At 40.7% G+C, this 18,359-nt stretch overlaps 1 protein-coding gene across 27 annotated transcripts in view; it reads right to left on the bottom strand.

The window, feature by feature from the left end:
* The window catches only part of LOC126924020 (CUGBP Elav-like family member 4), a 606,431-nt gene that overhangs the window by 67,996 nt on the left and 520,076 nt on the right, over positions 1-18,359 (bottom strand). For 15 of the 27 annotated variants that reach the window (XM_050738063.1, XM_050738069.1, XM_050738068.1 and 12 more), the window contains 2 exons: positions 13,162-13,210; positions 4,024-4,149 (listed from right to left, as the gene is read on the bottom strand). In XM_050738063.1, coding sequence (XP_050594020.1) covers positions 4,024-4,149; positions 13,162-13,210 — 175 coding nt within the window. Of the gene's footprint in view, positions 1-4,023; positions 4,150-6,739; positions 7,394-7,416; positions 7,489-13,161; positions 13,211-18,359 lie in introns of those variants that run through there. The other 12 variants (XM_050738070.1, XM_050738080.1, XM_050738078.1 and 9 more) reach the window with 3 other exon arrangements.

The following is an 18,359-nucleotide window of genomic DNA, read 5'->3' on the forward strand; positions in this document are numbered from 1 at the left end:
CCCGCCTGGCACATCATGCTTGTTAAAAGCAAAAAAAAAAAAAAAAGAAAAAAGAGAGAAAAACAACCGTTTTCGTTTCGATCGATGGCCGGTTATAAAATAAGAAATAACATTCTTCGCTTTCCTCGCAAGCAAATTGATCGTGAAAATTCGTGAGAAGACGCAACCAATCAACGTATTTACGTTATACTCGATTTCGACGTTTTATAAAGAAAAATGGATTGGAAAACTCGCAAGAAGTCATCGCGAAGATTTTCAGTAATCATTTATTTCAAGTACGCGAAGTGGTCATAGAGAAGAATCGTGAAGACCTGATCAAACGATATCGGAGAGAAGCATCTCCGTCAAACGGAATTATTGTTATTAAACAATGAAATAGTTGAAAGGAGGAAGAAGGAAATGTGTAATCCCGTTGTTTGCGTCTTCCGACGATGACAGCTACTTAGAAATGATATAATACCGGTCGACGGTGGAGAGGTCAGATATGAATAGCAGGTTGGTGAAGGTTGCCAACAAAACGGGAGGGGAATTGAAAATACAAGCACGCAATGTTATTACAAGTTAATACACGGAATTGTTCTGTTGCGCGAATATTCGTTTAACGTTTACGATATAGCGTGCTACAATAAGCGGATACGCGGATACAGAGGAGTTCACCTCCCCGTTTTCAAAGGTAGCTCCGTAGCATTATTGGCTTTAGCGTTGGTAGTACCTCATCGTAGAACCCTCCCGCGCTCCGGGTGTAGAGAAGCACCCTTGGACCCGCTTCAAATAGTATTTCGTTCCATTATTCATAAACATTTTATAATCTTCTTAGCGCGGTGAATTATTGCTGCTCGTACAATTGAAATAATGCGAGCTGTGGAGGTCCGCGTTGAGGGGACGGCCCGGTTGGGACCTGTGTACATCGAAAAACGAAGTCGAAAGGAATTGAAAAGAGACGAAACGAAAGGAAGAAAGAGGGATCGAGAGAAGACGGAACAAGGCGAGGAAAGGTTGGCACGGAAACGAGAAAATAGAACGAGTTCGCTCGCTGAAGTGGTGTTGAAATGTTTCGAAGCGAGGGAAAAATAATTGGACGAAGAGTCTGTCGTTACTATGGCGGCATTGGTGGAATGCGGACCGCCTGAACGATGACGAAGACAATCGTCGTGTCTTTCCATAAAGTCGTCGAACCGAATTCCCTTCTTAAACTCCTCGTTACCGAGAAGTCTTTTGCTACCTTTCGAACTACCAATCTAGGTAGTATCATCCGATAAGGGAAGTTATTTGAAAACAAAGAAAGGACTGCCAATAACTTTCGAGGAGACTGTAATTCTCGGCTGATGTTGTCTAACAAAATCTAGGAAACGGAAGGATACTTGCTGCGCTTAAGCGCTTATAATTCCTAATTTTATATTCTCTCGTAGATATTTTCTTGCTTATTCGATTAATACAAAAATTGATTCTCTCGATGTAATCTGTTCATTATATTCTCAATCGAATGGGATCCCTTTCGATGACTATTTTTTTACAAATAGATTTAATTAGCGATGAATTATTCTCCGCAGAGAAATAGAACTTTAGTTGAATGTAGTTGAAATAAAGCTCGCTTACGATTACGATACAATATGTCATCTCTACCGGCTGTTGCGGTAGACCTAAAGCGATATACAGATGAAGTCCTAGAGGAGAGATCTTCCTGATCTCTCTATTACGTAACGGATTAGCTAGTTATGAAACTCGAGCGAACCCAAGCGACCGGTGATGAAGCGTGTTCGGAAAGTTTCCGTCAGGACGGAACCAGGACGAGGGATGTAATGGTAGAGTTGCAGGGAATAAGCGATCGGTGCCTTTCGCTCTAGAAACCGTATCCAGCCCATCGAAACTTGGCTACAGACGTTTAAGGATGTTAGCAATTAAATTCATTAACGCAAGTTTATTCCGAACTGTTAAATATATCAGGCATCCGAGAAGATTCTTTTCTTATTTTAGACGCGCGAAATTGTATCTCGGCGACGTTTACGCCTCGGCTTTAATCAATCAAATATCGATAAATTATCAAACAGCTGGCGCAAGGGGGAGAGAGAAATGAATTTTTCCAGAATTCTCTAACGCTTAATTACTCCGATTGAAAAGAATGTATCGATCGATGTCTATCGCGCCGTTTCATTAATCCATGAAACCAATTTCGCTGTGAAGTTTTATTCACGGATCGAGTCTCCTTTTCTAACATCCTTTTATCGCGAAATAAACGTCGACATTGAAATTACTAGCAATCCTTGTAAGCGACCGGCGAAATGTTCCAGGCTACCGATCAATCCGAAGAAACGCAATGATGTTTTGCGTTCGTGTAATTTTAATTAAAGAGCTTGAAAAGCGGAAGCAACGTCGTTCCGTTTTTCGATAAAGACTCCAAAAGACTCGAAGGTAACGGTACGCAGACTACGATACTACGGGTCTAAGGAACGAAAGGAGGAGAGGGAGGCAGAGACAAAGACGGAGACAGAGAAAACTGACGAAGGCGGAGAGAGAGAGAGAGACGGGAGAACAGGAGATTCGGTCTTCGTAAAGCAAAGGAGCGCAGCGTGTCATGGAACGTCGCAAGGGTCTTTCCTCAAGTACCGCGCCTTTATCTCTTCTACCGAGGATCCCGTCGCATTTCAAATTTTCGGTTCCTTCCAAAGACGATCGGTGCTACGTTACGTCATCGACTGCGAATCAAAATCTTATTAACTGTTGAAAGTAAGATTTACTTTCAACCTGGAATTTAATTACACTCGCACCTGTTTGCCCGGTTGTCCGCTTAACCATCCCCGTCCTTTACGTCTTCTTGTAACTTGTACTTGGTTCCGTCGCTTCGTCTCCTGTTCCCTTTCTTACTTCTTCTTTTCTTATATCTCCTCCTCGCTATTTATATCCTGGCTTTAATCGTTTTGCTCGATTGCTTCTCCTTTGCTGTTAAACCTTCTAGAAACTCGACCGACATCCCATTTCTCATGGCCTTCATTTTTATACGAAAATATTTAAATTTCACTGGCTCGTCCAGCGGAAATTATTGCCTTTCCTGCACCATCCGAGCTTCCTCCGATTTCTCTTTCCTTTCCTTCGCAGTTCATCATTTCAGAGGCAATCTTTACCGATCCGTGAATCTCGCTCTTTCCATCTCGCAACTGCAGCAGGTATAAACATCGCAGTAGCAGCAAATCTTCAAATACCATCGTGCTCGAATCACCCTTTTTTCTCTGTCGTGCATCGATATCAAAATTGCACGAGTGAGATACCCCTTCGAGGCAATTGCTTCCTTTCGGATAACTGTTTATTCGTTGCACTGTCCCCTCACCACCAACTTTACGAACTTGGCTTATCTTTACCATCAATTTTATTCTTCTCTACTGATGGATCTTCTTTTCAGTGCTAGGTACGGTTGCCTGGAGATGCTGCGAGATATAAGGTCCGCGGCTCATCACAGCCGTATAACGAAATTCATTTCACCGTGCGTAATGAAAAGATGAAACGATAAAATTACAAAGAAGTCTCTTACTTCCTTTTATTCTTTGATCAAGACTCTGTCTACCTTTAAATACCGATTGTAAAAGTCTTCTCATTGGTTTACGCGCTGAGTGCAAAAACGATACGGTACAAATTTTTCAGTACGCGTTTAAATTCACAATTTGAAGAAAAAATATCTCGCAGGTTTAGGATGCGGTGTACAGAATATTTATAACATTGTCATACCGTCATCTTAGTTTCCTATTTTTCTCATTTCTAACATAATACTATTATATATTCTTCGTATCCATCTTTGTATTCGATAGGCTGAGAACCTTCGCCAAACAGAGTTATTCTCTGCCACTCAGTTCGAGAAAAGTAATTGCGAAAGATCGGGGCGTGAAGAATTCAGGAGAAACTTCTACTTCCCGTAATCAAATATTTCGATGTAAAATTTTCAGTAGAATTCAAAGTCGAATCAAAAACACTCGGTCTCCTCTGGGCACGGAACCGTGTCAAAACTCAAAGATAAATGATACTCTTTTTACTCACCTCTGCTACTGCCGTCGGGTCCTCGGAGGATGGTACACTCCTCTATTGTGCCAAAGGCAGTGAACAACTGTCTGACATCGTCTTCTGTTTGTTGCTTGCTGAGCATTCCCACGAACAGCTTTCTGTCTGCGGGTCGGCCGCGTGTCGAAATAGAGAGAACAGAGAAAAAATACAAAGAAATACGTTAGTGTATGCTTTAGGATCGAGGTCGATTTCGCTTATAGCGCTTTTTAGGCATTAAAAAGAGATTTTGCGGCTAACACCGAAAACGACAAAGTTACACGGTTACACCAGCATCCACCATCCTAAGGGGAAGGAGATAAGGGTTATATAGATACACATATACATGTCTATACATATGTATATCTATATATATTTATATGTATACAGATATATACATATACGATCTGTGTTATATGAAAATTTACGCGATAGCCTGTAAACGGCCGAACATTTCGTTACATTCAGCAATGTATATGTATACACATATGCGTTCACTATACGGGTATACGTAACGGATATAAAATGACAAATATAATAAAATATTGTTCGTAATACTGACATTGGTATGTAGCACGACGTACACGTGTGAACAGAGACGAATAATGTATTTCAACGGGAATTAGAAGGTAAAAAATAACGACATTAAAGGAAATTAAAATTAATTCAACCAATTTCAATCCTACGTCCTACACCACAAGCCGAAGAAAGAGATGTAGAAAAAACGGGATTCGCGTAAAAACCAGATGGGGCGTACAAGCAACTCAACTACGAGCGGAACTTCTAGGCGGTGGTTTGGTACTTTCCAAATTAACATTCATCTTCCGAGCTCTTTAGAAAAGTATTATTCACGAATACGTTTCATGTTTACGCTTAGATTTGCGAGCAGTTTGTATCTCAGTAATGGTAATCTTAATCGCTATATGCGATCGTACCGCATAATTTAATAAATACCACCAACCAGTGTGTTCCGCGTGGTGCTGAGGTTAACATATCGCTTATAAAGGGTCACACGCCACTTATTTATTATTCTTTTATCAATCTGCAGCTATTTCTAACTTGTACGCAAGAACGACAAGTAAAAGGAATCGACCTATAATCCCGGTGATACTTGTTATTTCGTTGGAGCACATTTGGGCCTGATTATGTCTCCGTTTGTTTACTTTTTCTTTTACTGCGTAAATTAGCTGCAAAAATATGTAGGAAGTAATTATACGATTGGTCGCTAAACTTTCGATAGCTCCATCTATTTACTCGGAAAATCTAAAAAAGACCTATGTAGAAGGAACGCTTCTTTCCAAATTATAGCTGTCTCTAATTCGTCACGTAGACTCGACCGATTGCGAGGAAAGATTAGACTTATTGAAAATATTGTTGTTTTCTTTTAATCATTGTAAATTTACGCGATAACGATTGTTGAATGTACTAAAAGTTTAATACTACTAATCGAGCCACGAATCTCGATTTTATAATGCTATTATTTGCAAGAACGATAATTGCACGCAATTTAATAGAAAGAAAAGATTGCAACACATTGTCTGAACGATGGAGATCAAATATCACTTCGTATCACAAGGATCAAAGGATCATATAAAATTTATATCGCAAAAAAGGAAAACTTAACATGTATATATATGGTAATTACACTACTGACAAATGAGAAAAATATATCTTCTAAAATTACCGAATGCAAAGGTCTTTTTTAGTTGCAAAGCTAGGGCAACAGTTTGCTTTCATATGTATGTATATTACCATTCCAAAGTTTAGCGATTCATTTGTCATAATTCTGTACAAATACGACTTACGACTGTCTGAATTCGGTATGTCTGGTTTTGCAAATTTTGGAAAATTTTCATTTTTTTCCTGCCTCGCCCGTCGATATAGACCAATCAATTTAACAGTCGACAGTGATATAAAAATGTTCTTTCTTAGAAATATCTGCACTGAATGTGTATCCTGTGTGTACGTGTACCCCTGTATAATAATGATAATAAGTAATCGTAGGTGTGCAAAATCGACTGGGACTACGTGACAAAAGACGTGGCAAATAGGAAATTGATGAAGATTTTCTGGGAACGTGGTAGGAGGATCGGAAGGTAGGAAGGAGGTAAAAAAGTTTTCATATAGAATCATATCTAAGTAATACAATAAGAGAAACGTAGCTGACATCATAATCAGAAAATATTTACAAAGGTGATAAAAAACACATCGACAACGAACGAGACAACACATCCAACGAGCGAGCCACTATTTTATGGTCATAGCTGTAAAGAGCGGTATAGAGTGTATATATATACGTTGTCTATATATATATACGCTTAAGGTGGTTGCCCATACGAACGGATAAGGTGAAATTGGATTTGGAATTAATTAAGGAGCCTGGATTTTACGAGGTACACGACATACTCGGCCTTCGGAATAAAAAAAGAGGTTCTCTGTATGATACGGTCGGTAGACGCTCTAAGATCGCACTAGACATCGTTCATTTTTTCAAACCAATTTTCTTTCTTCCCTTAATAAGCGGAATGACTGGCCAGATTAATTAACGGGATATTCAAGGATTCTAAGAGCATCCACGCGGATACCGCGATAACGAGGTTTGAACAGTGTGATAACGCCTGTGCGCAATAACTAGAACAAAAACACGAACGACAAGTTTACGGCTACTAAATAAAGGTTCACGCATGTGAAAGGGCACGCACATCATTTATAATACCTTATAGTGTATCACGTTGTATATCCGTGTTTTTGGATGAAATGGATTAGGAAGAACGGAACGGCAGTTCGAAACGGAGAATGGTCTTCGGCGGAAGACACGTCCATCGATCGAATTACGCGAAAATCGAATGGTAGGAATATCTTTTTTCTAAAAGATCTACGCTATTTAAGATGTAAGACGCAAGGAGCAGAAAATTTTATCGTAAAAACGAAAAGTCGAAAAAACGGTTGCCAACAAACGTGAGATACGTCCATGAATCGCCATGGCCGGTGCTTTTAAAGCCAATTTGTCAATTTTTATCGAAAGGAAAATTTGTAATTTTGAGAAAAATTCGACGAGACGGAAAATATATTTTTCCTACGGTATTCGGAATTTTGATAGATATATGCCGGTTGTGCGTTGGGTTAAGAAATTGGAGAGTAGCGTAGAAGAAGAAGGGACGGGAAGTTCGTAAAGGAATGCCGGGATTTGTGGGTCAAACACTAGCGAGCAGCAAAATGAACTTTGCGGCGAGCTGTGCTGGCTGAATCAGCGGTGATGGCGTGATGAGAGAGGAAAATTCGTTTTCTTTTCTTTCTTTTTTCTCTTAGAGAAGTTCTCCTTCTGCCGATTTGCGGAGAAGAAGAATAGAGGTACTGGAAGGAAGCTAGCTATCTCCTGGAAGTCGAAGTTACCTTCAGCGGCCGCCACCGGTGCCTCCTACTTCCAGAAGATGGCACTGGTGCTCCCGTCGTCCATCATGCACTCTGGAATACAGAACAGAAACAAAGAAATGCCATTGGGCCCAAAAGTACACCATTTGTTGTCGTCGTTGCCTATATGTATCCTTGCAACACTATTCGACACGCTGATTCTCTGCTGATGCTCGATCGAGTGTGTTCTCTTTAGCCTGACTGTACGATCTGGCATATTTCGTTTATCCCGATCGTTCCTATGGAAAGTCGTATCACATCCTAACGATCCACAGAAAATTTATACTATAAATATCGTCCCCAATATCAGATTAGATATTATCGCTAAATGAAAGAAACAGATGATTAATTTATTATTGTAATTTAACAGATATTACGTATTAACATTTTACGATGTTCGAAGAATGTTACGTAGTAGATTCAGCACTGAAATCATACGAGAAACGTTAAAATCTACTTGAATATAAGGATACGCTTGACGTGGTTCCAAACATTACGAATTGTTGCATGATACGGAAAGAAACGCACAAGTCATTTGAAAAGTTCTTGAAACCATGAATTCGTTGTTTCACGTGCAAACGTTTTCATTATATACTAAGAGGTCAAATTTTCAAATAACTCACGCACATATTATCAGTCGTATACCTTACATATAAGCTGAAATTTCGGAAAATCAGGCTTCTGTTCGTACATTTAAGAATCACCTTCCAATTACGGAACAATATTCGCATTAACCGGAAATTTGAAAGTCGGAAATACAGTTGGGAGGGAGAATTTCAGTCGGGCGTAACTGTTTTATCGCAAAATTTTACATTCCTTGGATAACGTGGCAGCGGATCGTGCTTTCGATTCACCGCGTTTCCCGCGTGAATGAACTTAATGACGCGTTCTCGCGAGGTTATGGAGATGCAAAATTGGCGAACCAAGTTAAAGGTCGTCGTCGCGGCTGCTAGACGCGAGCTCATTCCAGCTGCTGGCTTGACTCGCGCCTTCCAGCCAGGCTCCAGGGCACATTTAAGGATTTGTCTCGGGAAATTAGATTCTCGCCTGACTTGCAGCCTCGTTGCATCCCTGTTCTCCACGGATTCTTACCCCTTCGTCCACCCTGCCCATTCTCGCCTACCCTCCTTCACTTTCTCACACTTCCTCCCGCCATTCCTTGACAGGGAATTCTCGTTCCTTTAGCCCCGAGTACTTTTCATCGAGCGTTTGTTCCCATTGTCGTGCCAGGACACCGTGGGGACCGAGAATTGGACCTTTGTCGCTCAAGCTAAGTGTTAACGTGCCCTTCGCGTTCCCTTTTCTCGGCTAAGACCTTCAAGAAATCGAGGAAGGAATTAACCCTCGGGAAATTATCTTCTCGCCGGACTCGGAGAACAAAACGAACATACTGTTTGACACCGTGCTTCCTTTTATCGCACCAGCTCGCTAACACAATGAACTTTTCTTTCAATTTTTTTTTCTTTTTTTCTTAATCTGCTGCTATTATCGCGTTGATTCGATTAAGCGGCGAAGAAAATGATATTGGGAAACGTGGAAAAATTGAAGGTAAATCGTGTCCTCGTCACCTCGGTGAATTTAGTAGAAAAATAGTTGAAGCATACTATACGTGTTAATTAACATTTTGTTCGATAGCGTCCTTAAAAAGACAACGTTGATTCGAGCGATGTTTAAAGATTACATGTTATATTTCATCGCGTAAAATTCCCCAAGCATTTGTGCGTATTCTTTCGCTATTTTTGTTCAGCAGGAGAAAGAACGCTCACTGACACCTTCTTTTTATGATAATACTTTTTACGATAATGTGCAATTTTCATCCAAGCGTTTCTAATGCTTATATCAATATGCTTATTTCTAATGCTAATTCCGAAACCTTTAATTACACGGCTTTCGCTTAGAGTTCGTGCGTGAAATTCTACGTAGGCATCCCAAGAATGTGATAGTGTCTTGATTCTATCGAAGGTATAATAGCCGATAATAATTACATATAGAGCTATATCACGTATAGTATAATCAGATATACCACAGACCAGTACGGAATTTTTAGAATCGTGGGCGCGGTTAACAAAGAAACTCTCGATCATGCAAAAATTCTGTAAAAAGTTAGATAGTGAAACGTTCGACCGAATTTAGGATTTACCGGTTGTTAATTTAACTCGGTATAAATTTGCCCGTTCTTAACGAGCTTCCGGTTGTTAAGTATGCTACAATTACTGACCCATACGTAACTTTATTCTACGCCGTAGCTATTTACGACACATCGTTTCTCTGGACTGCGAAGAAGCACGTCGCCCTCTCATAATCCGTAAGGATTTCTTGCAACGGCTTCGGACCGAGGCGCTTGCGTCACGTCGGCCAACTCAAAGTTGCCAGCAATGAAGGCAGCTTTCGAGAGTCCCGATATCCTAGGATACGTTTATCTGCTCGAACATAGTAGGGCGAGTGATGGCGGTGGAAGCAAGGTGGATCGCCGAGGGATCGAAACTTATCTACTTGCTCAACTAGCTGCTCTAGTACACCAGCTACCCTTATCCACTCGCAGGAACTTCGGCTACCCTTGGGTTCGTGCACAACTTCCGTGCGAGATACGCATTTCTCAAATCTGTTTTCGTCGTTGTACACTTAATTCCGGCTGCTTTTGCGAGACGATCAATCATACTTAGGTTTCTTACTGTTCGAATCATCTTTAAGAACGGTTGCTTCGATCGTTCGCCGCTCTGCGCTAGCGCAATATAAATAAAAGTACCGAAAAAAATGACCGACGTCGAAGGTTTGTCGATTAAAGTCGATTCGTTCCAGCCCCGGAGTAAAAAAGAATACACTGCACATCTTTGATAAGAAAATGTTTCAAAGTAGAATTCACGTACTGCGTTGTAATATATGAAATGTCCGTTTCAACACTACATACGCTTAGATCGTATCGAGAAATACATATAACGTTTGACTGCAGGATGCTTCATATAAAATTGAACGTCGATTTTGTCTTTTTGCCTCGCGTATCATTTCTTTGATGTAGCGTTAGAAATTCTTCATATTCACTTTGCAGAGGTGAATCGGGTATCTTTTCAAAGACAATCCTACGACTGCGATGACACGTAAGAATAGCACAAGATACAGCGGGACGAAGATATAGATACGCGACGACAAAAGGATACCGGCGCGGCATCGCTAGATGACGTCGCGGCAGGATCGAAGACGGATCGTCGTCGTTGACGAAATTCAATAACACAGTGATTGAAGTCTGCGACTACGCAGATGCGTGATGTACGTTGGGGTATACCGGTTGCAGTAAGACGGTAGAAGCAGAAGCAGTGACAGCGTTAAGCTCTGGATCACTCCTCCTGCATCCGCGTCAAGCTGGGGCTTTGTGGGGCCACATCGAGGTAGGCGACCGGAGATTACAATGGCATCTACGCCAGATTAGCATATGAATTACGCCCCCCCCCCCTCATCTACTACCTCCCCCTTTTCGTGCACGCCACTCTCTAACCCGCTTTCCTCCTTCTTCGGCTATCTCTCCTTGAATACTACATCCTTTCGTCTACCTCTTTCTCCGTCTTCTCATATACTTTGCTCCACCCTTTCCCCTAGGTTGCTCGTGATCTCCTTCCGCCCTTTGCGCGATTTACTTCTCGTGCGCGTTTCTATTCAGACCCGTTTGAGCGAACGATTTCGAGGGCCAGCATCAACTTCACCGAATTGCTCGGTACAACGTTCTTTGGGTTCATGTTTCCGTGAATTTTGGGAACCGATATTTGGACGGCTTATTCGCAATATTCCATTATGCGTGCAAATATCTTCGCCGGATTTCGTCGCATTTCACGGCGTTTGAACGGCAACAATAAGGATATGGGTAAAAATACAGTAAAAATAGAGCTGTTTTGCAATGTCTCGAGCGATCGTTTAAATCTTATTTAACTGTTTGATATCTTTCTTTAAATATTACATTTAGAAAATTTACAAGTCGTCAGTCTTTAGTCGTTAGTTGTTGAATTCGTTATCCGGCGAAACCAAATAATAAAATCCACATGAGAAAGTACAAACATATAATTAAAATAGGCAAAGTTAATATTGACAGAAGATGGTATGATATTCCATGGAAATTAATCATCTAAATTGTTTCATAAGCATCAATTATTTAATTCTCATAAAAGGAGAGACACGCACACCTGCATAATATATTTGATTAAATTTTACGCTTATCCGAGTATTCATGATTATAAATAGGTACTAATGATATGCAAACTGGAATTATAAAATTATAAAGTTGTAATGCAAACTTGCGCAGAACACCCTATATGTACATACTTCGTTCAGATAAAGTTGCGACAATTATTTGTACGATCGTATTTTCATAGTTGAAGGTTCGCACGGCAAAACGATGAAACTTGTTTTCAAAATATTACCATTGCAAATGTTGAAACATCAATTCTTCATCGTTAGCGGACCAAGTGAATTTCATGTTCTAAAATTTCGTTCTTAAAATTTTTTAAATTTAGTAAGAATTTAGAATTTAGAAGAAGTAGTAGAAATGAGAAAGTACTTTTTCGACGTGGAAAACAAAAACTAGCGTACCGTTAGAATGGCGTACTACATCGATATAGCGAGTAAATGGATTGGATGACTTGAAAAATATATTATAGTTAGATACATGGGGATATGTAACTTTTAACACGAAGTTACATGGCGCTATAACGGATCAAGGCGATAAACGCAGACGTATGCGGCAAGCAACGATGGTAAATTTCCTATGATTTATAAGGTCTAACTTGTGGCGTGACGGAGAAAAATTAGACGAGGACGCATAGCGAAAAAACAAACGTGCCATTAAGGAAAATGCACCAATGAATATCAGAGCCACTTGTTTCACTGTATTTGTGTTTTATCTTTATGTCTGCCGTTACAACCAGCGTGTGTAAACTTGATAAGCTGGCAATTGTTATCTTATTTTTTAATAAGTTAGGTTCGATAATCCACCATCCGTGTACCGATGAATATATGTACATAAAGTTTAGCTCGCGTGGAAACGTAAAAGATTGAAACGATCGCGAATATACGCATGTATATATCGATGCCATTTGCATTGCCTCGAAATTAATGAATAGTACGTAACTCCAGAACGATGCGCATACTATATGGAAACGAATTTTTATCAGGACATGCCTTTTTGTGTTTGCTCGATTGAAAGTTACGTATGGGTTGTTAACGTATATTACTGAATGTTATAGCGAATGCTTTTCAATTCAATAAAAGTATTTCATTGCTCGCTATTAAACCGGTTATTTTTTATTGGAGCTTTTGATCGATAACGCAACTTTTGTTATATATTTTGAACTACCATAAGCGAACGAGTTGTAGTTTTCAGTAGTAACCTGTACAATAACAGTCGTCCCCATCGGTAAAGCTTTAATGGCTTTCAAGAAATGTAGGAAATATCAAAGTAGAATTACGAAGCTAAGTTTCTAAAATTGTCAGTCCTACGTAAATATTGCATCGCTAAAAGATAATCGTTGATGTTCTAGAAAATGTTCATTCTAGCACTGGATGCTAATAAAAATCTTTAAATATTAGTACCGTATGAAAGTATATGCTAAAAAATATCGCAAGTTAATCATTCGGCTAGGTTAACATTTCAAATATCTCTAAAACTATCGTCTTTATACTTAAATTCGATCTTATTAGTGAAATCTGAGAGCCAGATATACTGGTTCGATTGCCTGTTCTCACCTCCGCGGTTTTCACTGTCCGCCGGCTTGACTTGAATAGGACGGTTCATCTGCAACAGAAAGAAAAACAATCGATTAGAATTATGTAACGTGTAACGAATGTGGTCGGGCAATTAATTTACAGCAGAAGAGAGGATTCCATATTTGCGCATGAATGGAGATTCGGTTATACGTATGCCTAGATTTCGTCACGTTCGGCCCTGTTTAAACAGCATCCCTGTCGTTGACAGGTGTGATTGTGAGAAAATAAAGGTAGCGAATGGAAAATGGTGACGAGGAACAAAGAGAAGGCGAAAACGAGAGAGAAACGGAGTTAGAACGAGATGAAGAAATAGATGCTGGGAAAGGAGATCCTCTCTCATCTTTTCTCTCGCCGTTTTGGTTTGCGAAAGTGCGGAACTCCGACACTCGTCCTTCCGTCCTCACGAAATCTTTCGGACCACTGCGAATGGGTCGAGATCCCAGAGAACAAATAACATTGTTTATTTGTCGGACGGGTCGCGCGACCACAGAGCGCTCTAGTTCATTCCTAGGGGATGACAATGCATGATTCATGACGCGGGGGACACGGGACTGTACTCCGATTCCTTCTCCCATGCAACGACCCTAACTTTCTCTCTTTCCCTCTTCTTCCCTCGTCTCTTTCTATTTTCGGTTGGCTGTTTTGGTCTCAGGATCCTCCTTTCTGTCACTTTGAAACCTTCCGTGGTCCTTCCAGGGATGTGTTACCCTGAAACTGTTCACGGGAATTTTGTTTTTCCGCCTCTTTACATTTTTCTTCATGAATGTAGACGTCAAATTTGAATTAGATTATACGACGTTTAACGATTAGGTGCTCGATTCTATATACTTTCGTTAATTCTTTTAGTTCTAGCTACGAGTTGATGAAGATGTGTGCGAACCCTTTATTGAGAAACTCCGATATATGGTTCGATAAAAGAGGGATATGTATCTTTTTTAAAGCTAACGGCATGAAAAGCAACATGCCATGCAACTGTGGACGATAAATTTCATCGCAAGCTCGAGAATCTGTTTCTTAACGTGAGCATAATATGACCGAGCATCGTGACCATCTGTCTTCTGACTCGATGTTTTTTTTCATTATGCACTATCTCCAGCAAGAATAGCGGGGAGAGAACCCACTGGGGTAGAAATATACGTGGCAACCCCGAAACTTTTTCCCCAAGCTGTATGCATGTCAGATACCACGAGGGGTTGCTTCGCAGGGGTCAGTGCCACGACCACGTGGATCTCGTTCAAACGCTATACCCGCCAAGCGCAACGAAGATTTCCGGGTTCAAAGTCCTTTACGTAGTACGTTGTTCCTCGGTCTTTCAATTAAATTCTATTTTATTAGCGTGTATCCTCGGATCAACCTTTCTAATATTGTCGAACCATGTACGTAGAAAGGAAATGTTTTCCTTTTAATTAAAGAAACTGTAGGTTAAAAATAAAAGCAGATACGACGGGTAGGACCATATTACTGCATTACGCGTAACGCTTTAAGTACTTTTAGATCGAAACAACAATTTATGGCATAATTATCTTCGAGTTACTTATTTTGTACCTCCCATGACGATATATCCGTGTATTATGCATAGATGTATCATCTAATTTGTTCCTTCTAAGCGTAACGAAGCATTTAAGCAAGGTTTAACATACATTGGACGTCTGACAATCTGATTTTCACTAATGGGGAATAAATTGCTCCCATCGCACAAGCTCGTAACTCTGATCACCGTCGAGGGATCGATTAAATTGTAATGTAACTACATAGCATGAGATACGTCTCAAGAGAAGGTAGTCATCATTGCTTATTGTTTAATACTCCGTGCAAGTTATTATACACTGTGTCCGTTTCTAGGTTGGTCGGCGGGCGAGGGCACGAAACGTGGTCTCGGCAGGTAAAGTTTAAATAAACAGGAAAATCCGTGAAAGTGAGAAAGGAAGGTATGGAAAGGAGCAGAAACAGGAAGACGCGTAGTTTCACGGATAATGAGGGAGAACAATGAGTAAGGAGGCGAGGACGAAGGTCTGCAGGTCACTTTAAACACTGTCCTGTAGTCAGGAAATTAAACTTTGAGTCCAGCACTGGCTATTAGGCGTTTGTTGTTGTCTCGTTGTCAGGGGAACTCTCTGTCCGTATAGATACTAGAACTGAGATACGACGTTTTGCCCCTCACCCGGCTCTCCAGGGAAGTTTAACGCTGTATGCATCGTGTAAATGTCACTTACGACCCAAGGGATCTGTACCAGTCAATAACGATCACCAAGCGAGACTTCTACGGTCCGTATTGTGGTATGGACGTGGCGATTAATGTGGACGAGTATTAACTAGTGCTCGTTAACGGTAGCTTCATGGCCAAATAGTCACCACACCCTCTCCCGTAGTTGATTAGCGTACAAAATGGATGTCAGTCAATAATTTCGTCGAGTTTGAAGATATCGATACGGTTAGGAGTGTGATAAATCGTTCCTTGCTGTTATATTTTTAAAGGTCAGCGTCGCGTTTCATCCTCACAAAGTTCGTGTAGCTTTATAGTAATATAAAATAATGACATGTTTCGTCATCGTTTTACCAATTTTATCACGGTTTTACGTAGTCAACGTTGTACACTGGCATATAATCACTAGAAACACTGTATCTCGATAATCGATCGATTAGCGCGGAGCCATACCCTGGTAATTATGTGACATTCATTTACATCGTCGAGCGATGGTTAACTGATTTCATTTATTCGGCTGATCGTGGGTGGTAAGGCGTTAAGGAAAATGTATCTGCCACTTGAAGCGCAAAAGCTTGTTCACAGGATGCATACGGAATTAGCAAGAATTCGACTAAGTTTAAAGCTTGAAAATATCGTCGTTCACGAAAAACTACGATCGCGAGGAATACTTTTAAGGCTCCGGTTTTTTCAGGAAAGATATTATAATGCGACGACGACAAACTTCCTCTGTTAATCGACTTGGCGTCGGTTTTCCTAAGTTCATGATACGTAGACGCAATAGAAAGTTGCGAAATACTGCGAGCAAATGGAAAGATAACGACTCATGAAATTTATATGGTACCTAAAAATACTTTCCAAGGTTGAGAATGCAGCCCCAGCTAAAACATGGGAGTAACACGGACCACACCTTTATTTAACGATTTTGTTGCGATCACGTGCCGACTCTTCGACAATTCGTGTCATCGTCGGCCATGTGCACTTAGAAAATCGATTCCCTTGAGAGGCACCACTCAAGATGGATGGTAATAAGTAAATGTGTTTGCTCAGCCCAGAGCGCGCATCACGAGCAATTAATTAAGCTCGATTATCTACGTACACTGTGGGAAGCGCGTCTTGCTTCTACCGGATAGATGCCGAGTAATAGCCATATGCTTTAGGAAATATATCGCGTAATCGTATCTATTTAATTCCATTTCGTAGAATAACGCATAAGAACGAAACGATGATCGTTTCGCCGACGATAATAAAATTCGCATACAGCACGATCAATTGTGTACATCGCATTTTCCCTGTCTTCCAGCGTCGCGAGACAAAACTTTGATGGCATGCAATTAGATTAACCATTCCTCTCTCTCTCTCTCTCTCTCTCTCTCGTTCACCCCTCTCGATTCTTCGTCTCGAATAACCCAATTCTTTTCCCTTATGGGAAGTACGATTCCTAGAAAGCCACGCAAAATCCAGATAGAGGATAGGTGGAGGCTGATAACTGCCGAATTGAATGGTGAATGCCGCTTCGGAAATTGAATAAGCTATCGTGTCTGAGCCGAGCCGTCGAGCGAAGCCCGGTATTTGACCTGGCTGCGTGCAATCAATGTACTGATTGGAGATAAGGGCTCACTCTGTAGCCCCTGGCATCCTCTCCAGCATGATTTATATACGTACGGTCTTCGCCGGCGATGTATTCATTACTTGATTACCCTTCGGCAAGTTAATGCCGTCGTGACCGTGTAACAAGCCAGATATCAGGATACCTTACAGTCTGCTCACCCCAATTTATGATTGATGTATTCTTCTTTCCATTGTGAGCTCTCCACGTATAATTACATCCTGTAGTACTCCGATTTTGTTCATTTTTTCTTTCTTTCTTCATCAAGCTTATTTTACGTTCAATCGCTAATTCATTAGCCCTCCCTAGAGGAATAGGTACGCTTGAATTTAAAATAAGGAAATCCGAAGCAAGACAAAATAGGAAGAGAATATAGTATACGTATAAATAATAATATTCTAGTAGTTCGGTGCTTAGTATATATTTCTTCTTTTTCCTTTATAAAATAGATAATATCCAAAGTTGACGAAAATATCGAGGCATGAACCGTAAGAAAATGATAAAAGTTGCGCAAGTATGAGTGAAAGTTGGGAGTATGATCTGGAAGAGACGGTATGATAAAACCTGTTTATCGGCACTCTTAAGTTGAGAAATCAGCGGGCGCGGCAGCAGAGGCATCGCTGGGTTCGAGTTAACTTCAATAATTTGCCGCACGCGTATCCAACCGGAAACCGTGCTCCGCGAAATCTGTACCCGCGCCTGTACCGCTAATACAGCTAATTTGTCGACTGCTCCAAAAGCAAATGCTCTTCTCTGTTCACGTCGGATGCCACAGAGGAGCGTAGCGGTTCGAATTACCTTCTAGCATATTACGTCTAAACGGATTCTAGCCGAGCTAATTGGTGAATTAATTGAAATTCCAAAATGAATCGAATCATTTAAGCTATCGAATTTCGACGAGCGCGCGCTACGATTTTGTTCTGTTTTTAAAGAACCAATCGTTGCTATTTCTGCACGCGATCAATAATGGAACGTATCTATGAGAACGATCATGAAAATCATCGCGCGTATGAACGAGAGAGAGGGAGAGAGAGAAAGAGAGAAAACTCTCCTATTGTTTCAACGGTGACAGTATTGCGTACAATTGCCAAATGAATTTGCCCGTCATATCGCACGGTTAGCGAGTTATCAGCGTCACTTTTTTTTTTGATGCTGACAAACAATGTGACTTCGGCCCAGTGATAACTCATATTGAAACTTGGGTTACGACGCAACGTGGTATGAATAAACACGCACCTGCGTCCAAAGCGCGTTCGAACATTGCCTGGCTGTCTACCTGTACGCTAGCTTGCTTGCGTGTTTTCATCGTGATTATAAATAGGATTCACGTTTTATTGTCAAGCGCGAAGTACGCCACGATTGAAC

This window comes from Bombus affinis, chromosome 14, assembly GCF_024516045.1.
Source record: "Bombus affinis isolate iyBomAffi1 chromosome 14, iyBomAffi1.2, whole genome shotgun sequence".
NCBI classification, from domain to species: Eukaryota; Metazoa; Arthropoda; class Insecta; order Hymenoptera; family Apidae; genus Bombus; species Bombus affinis.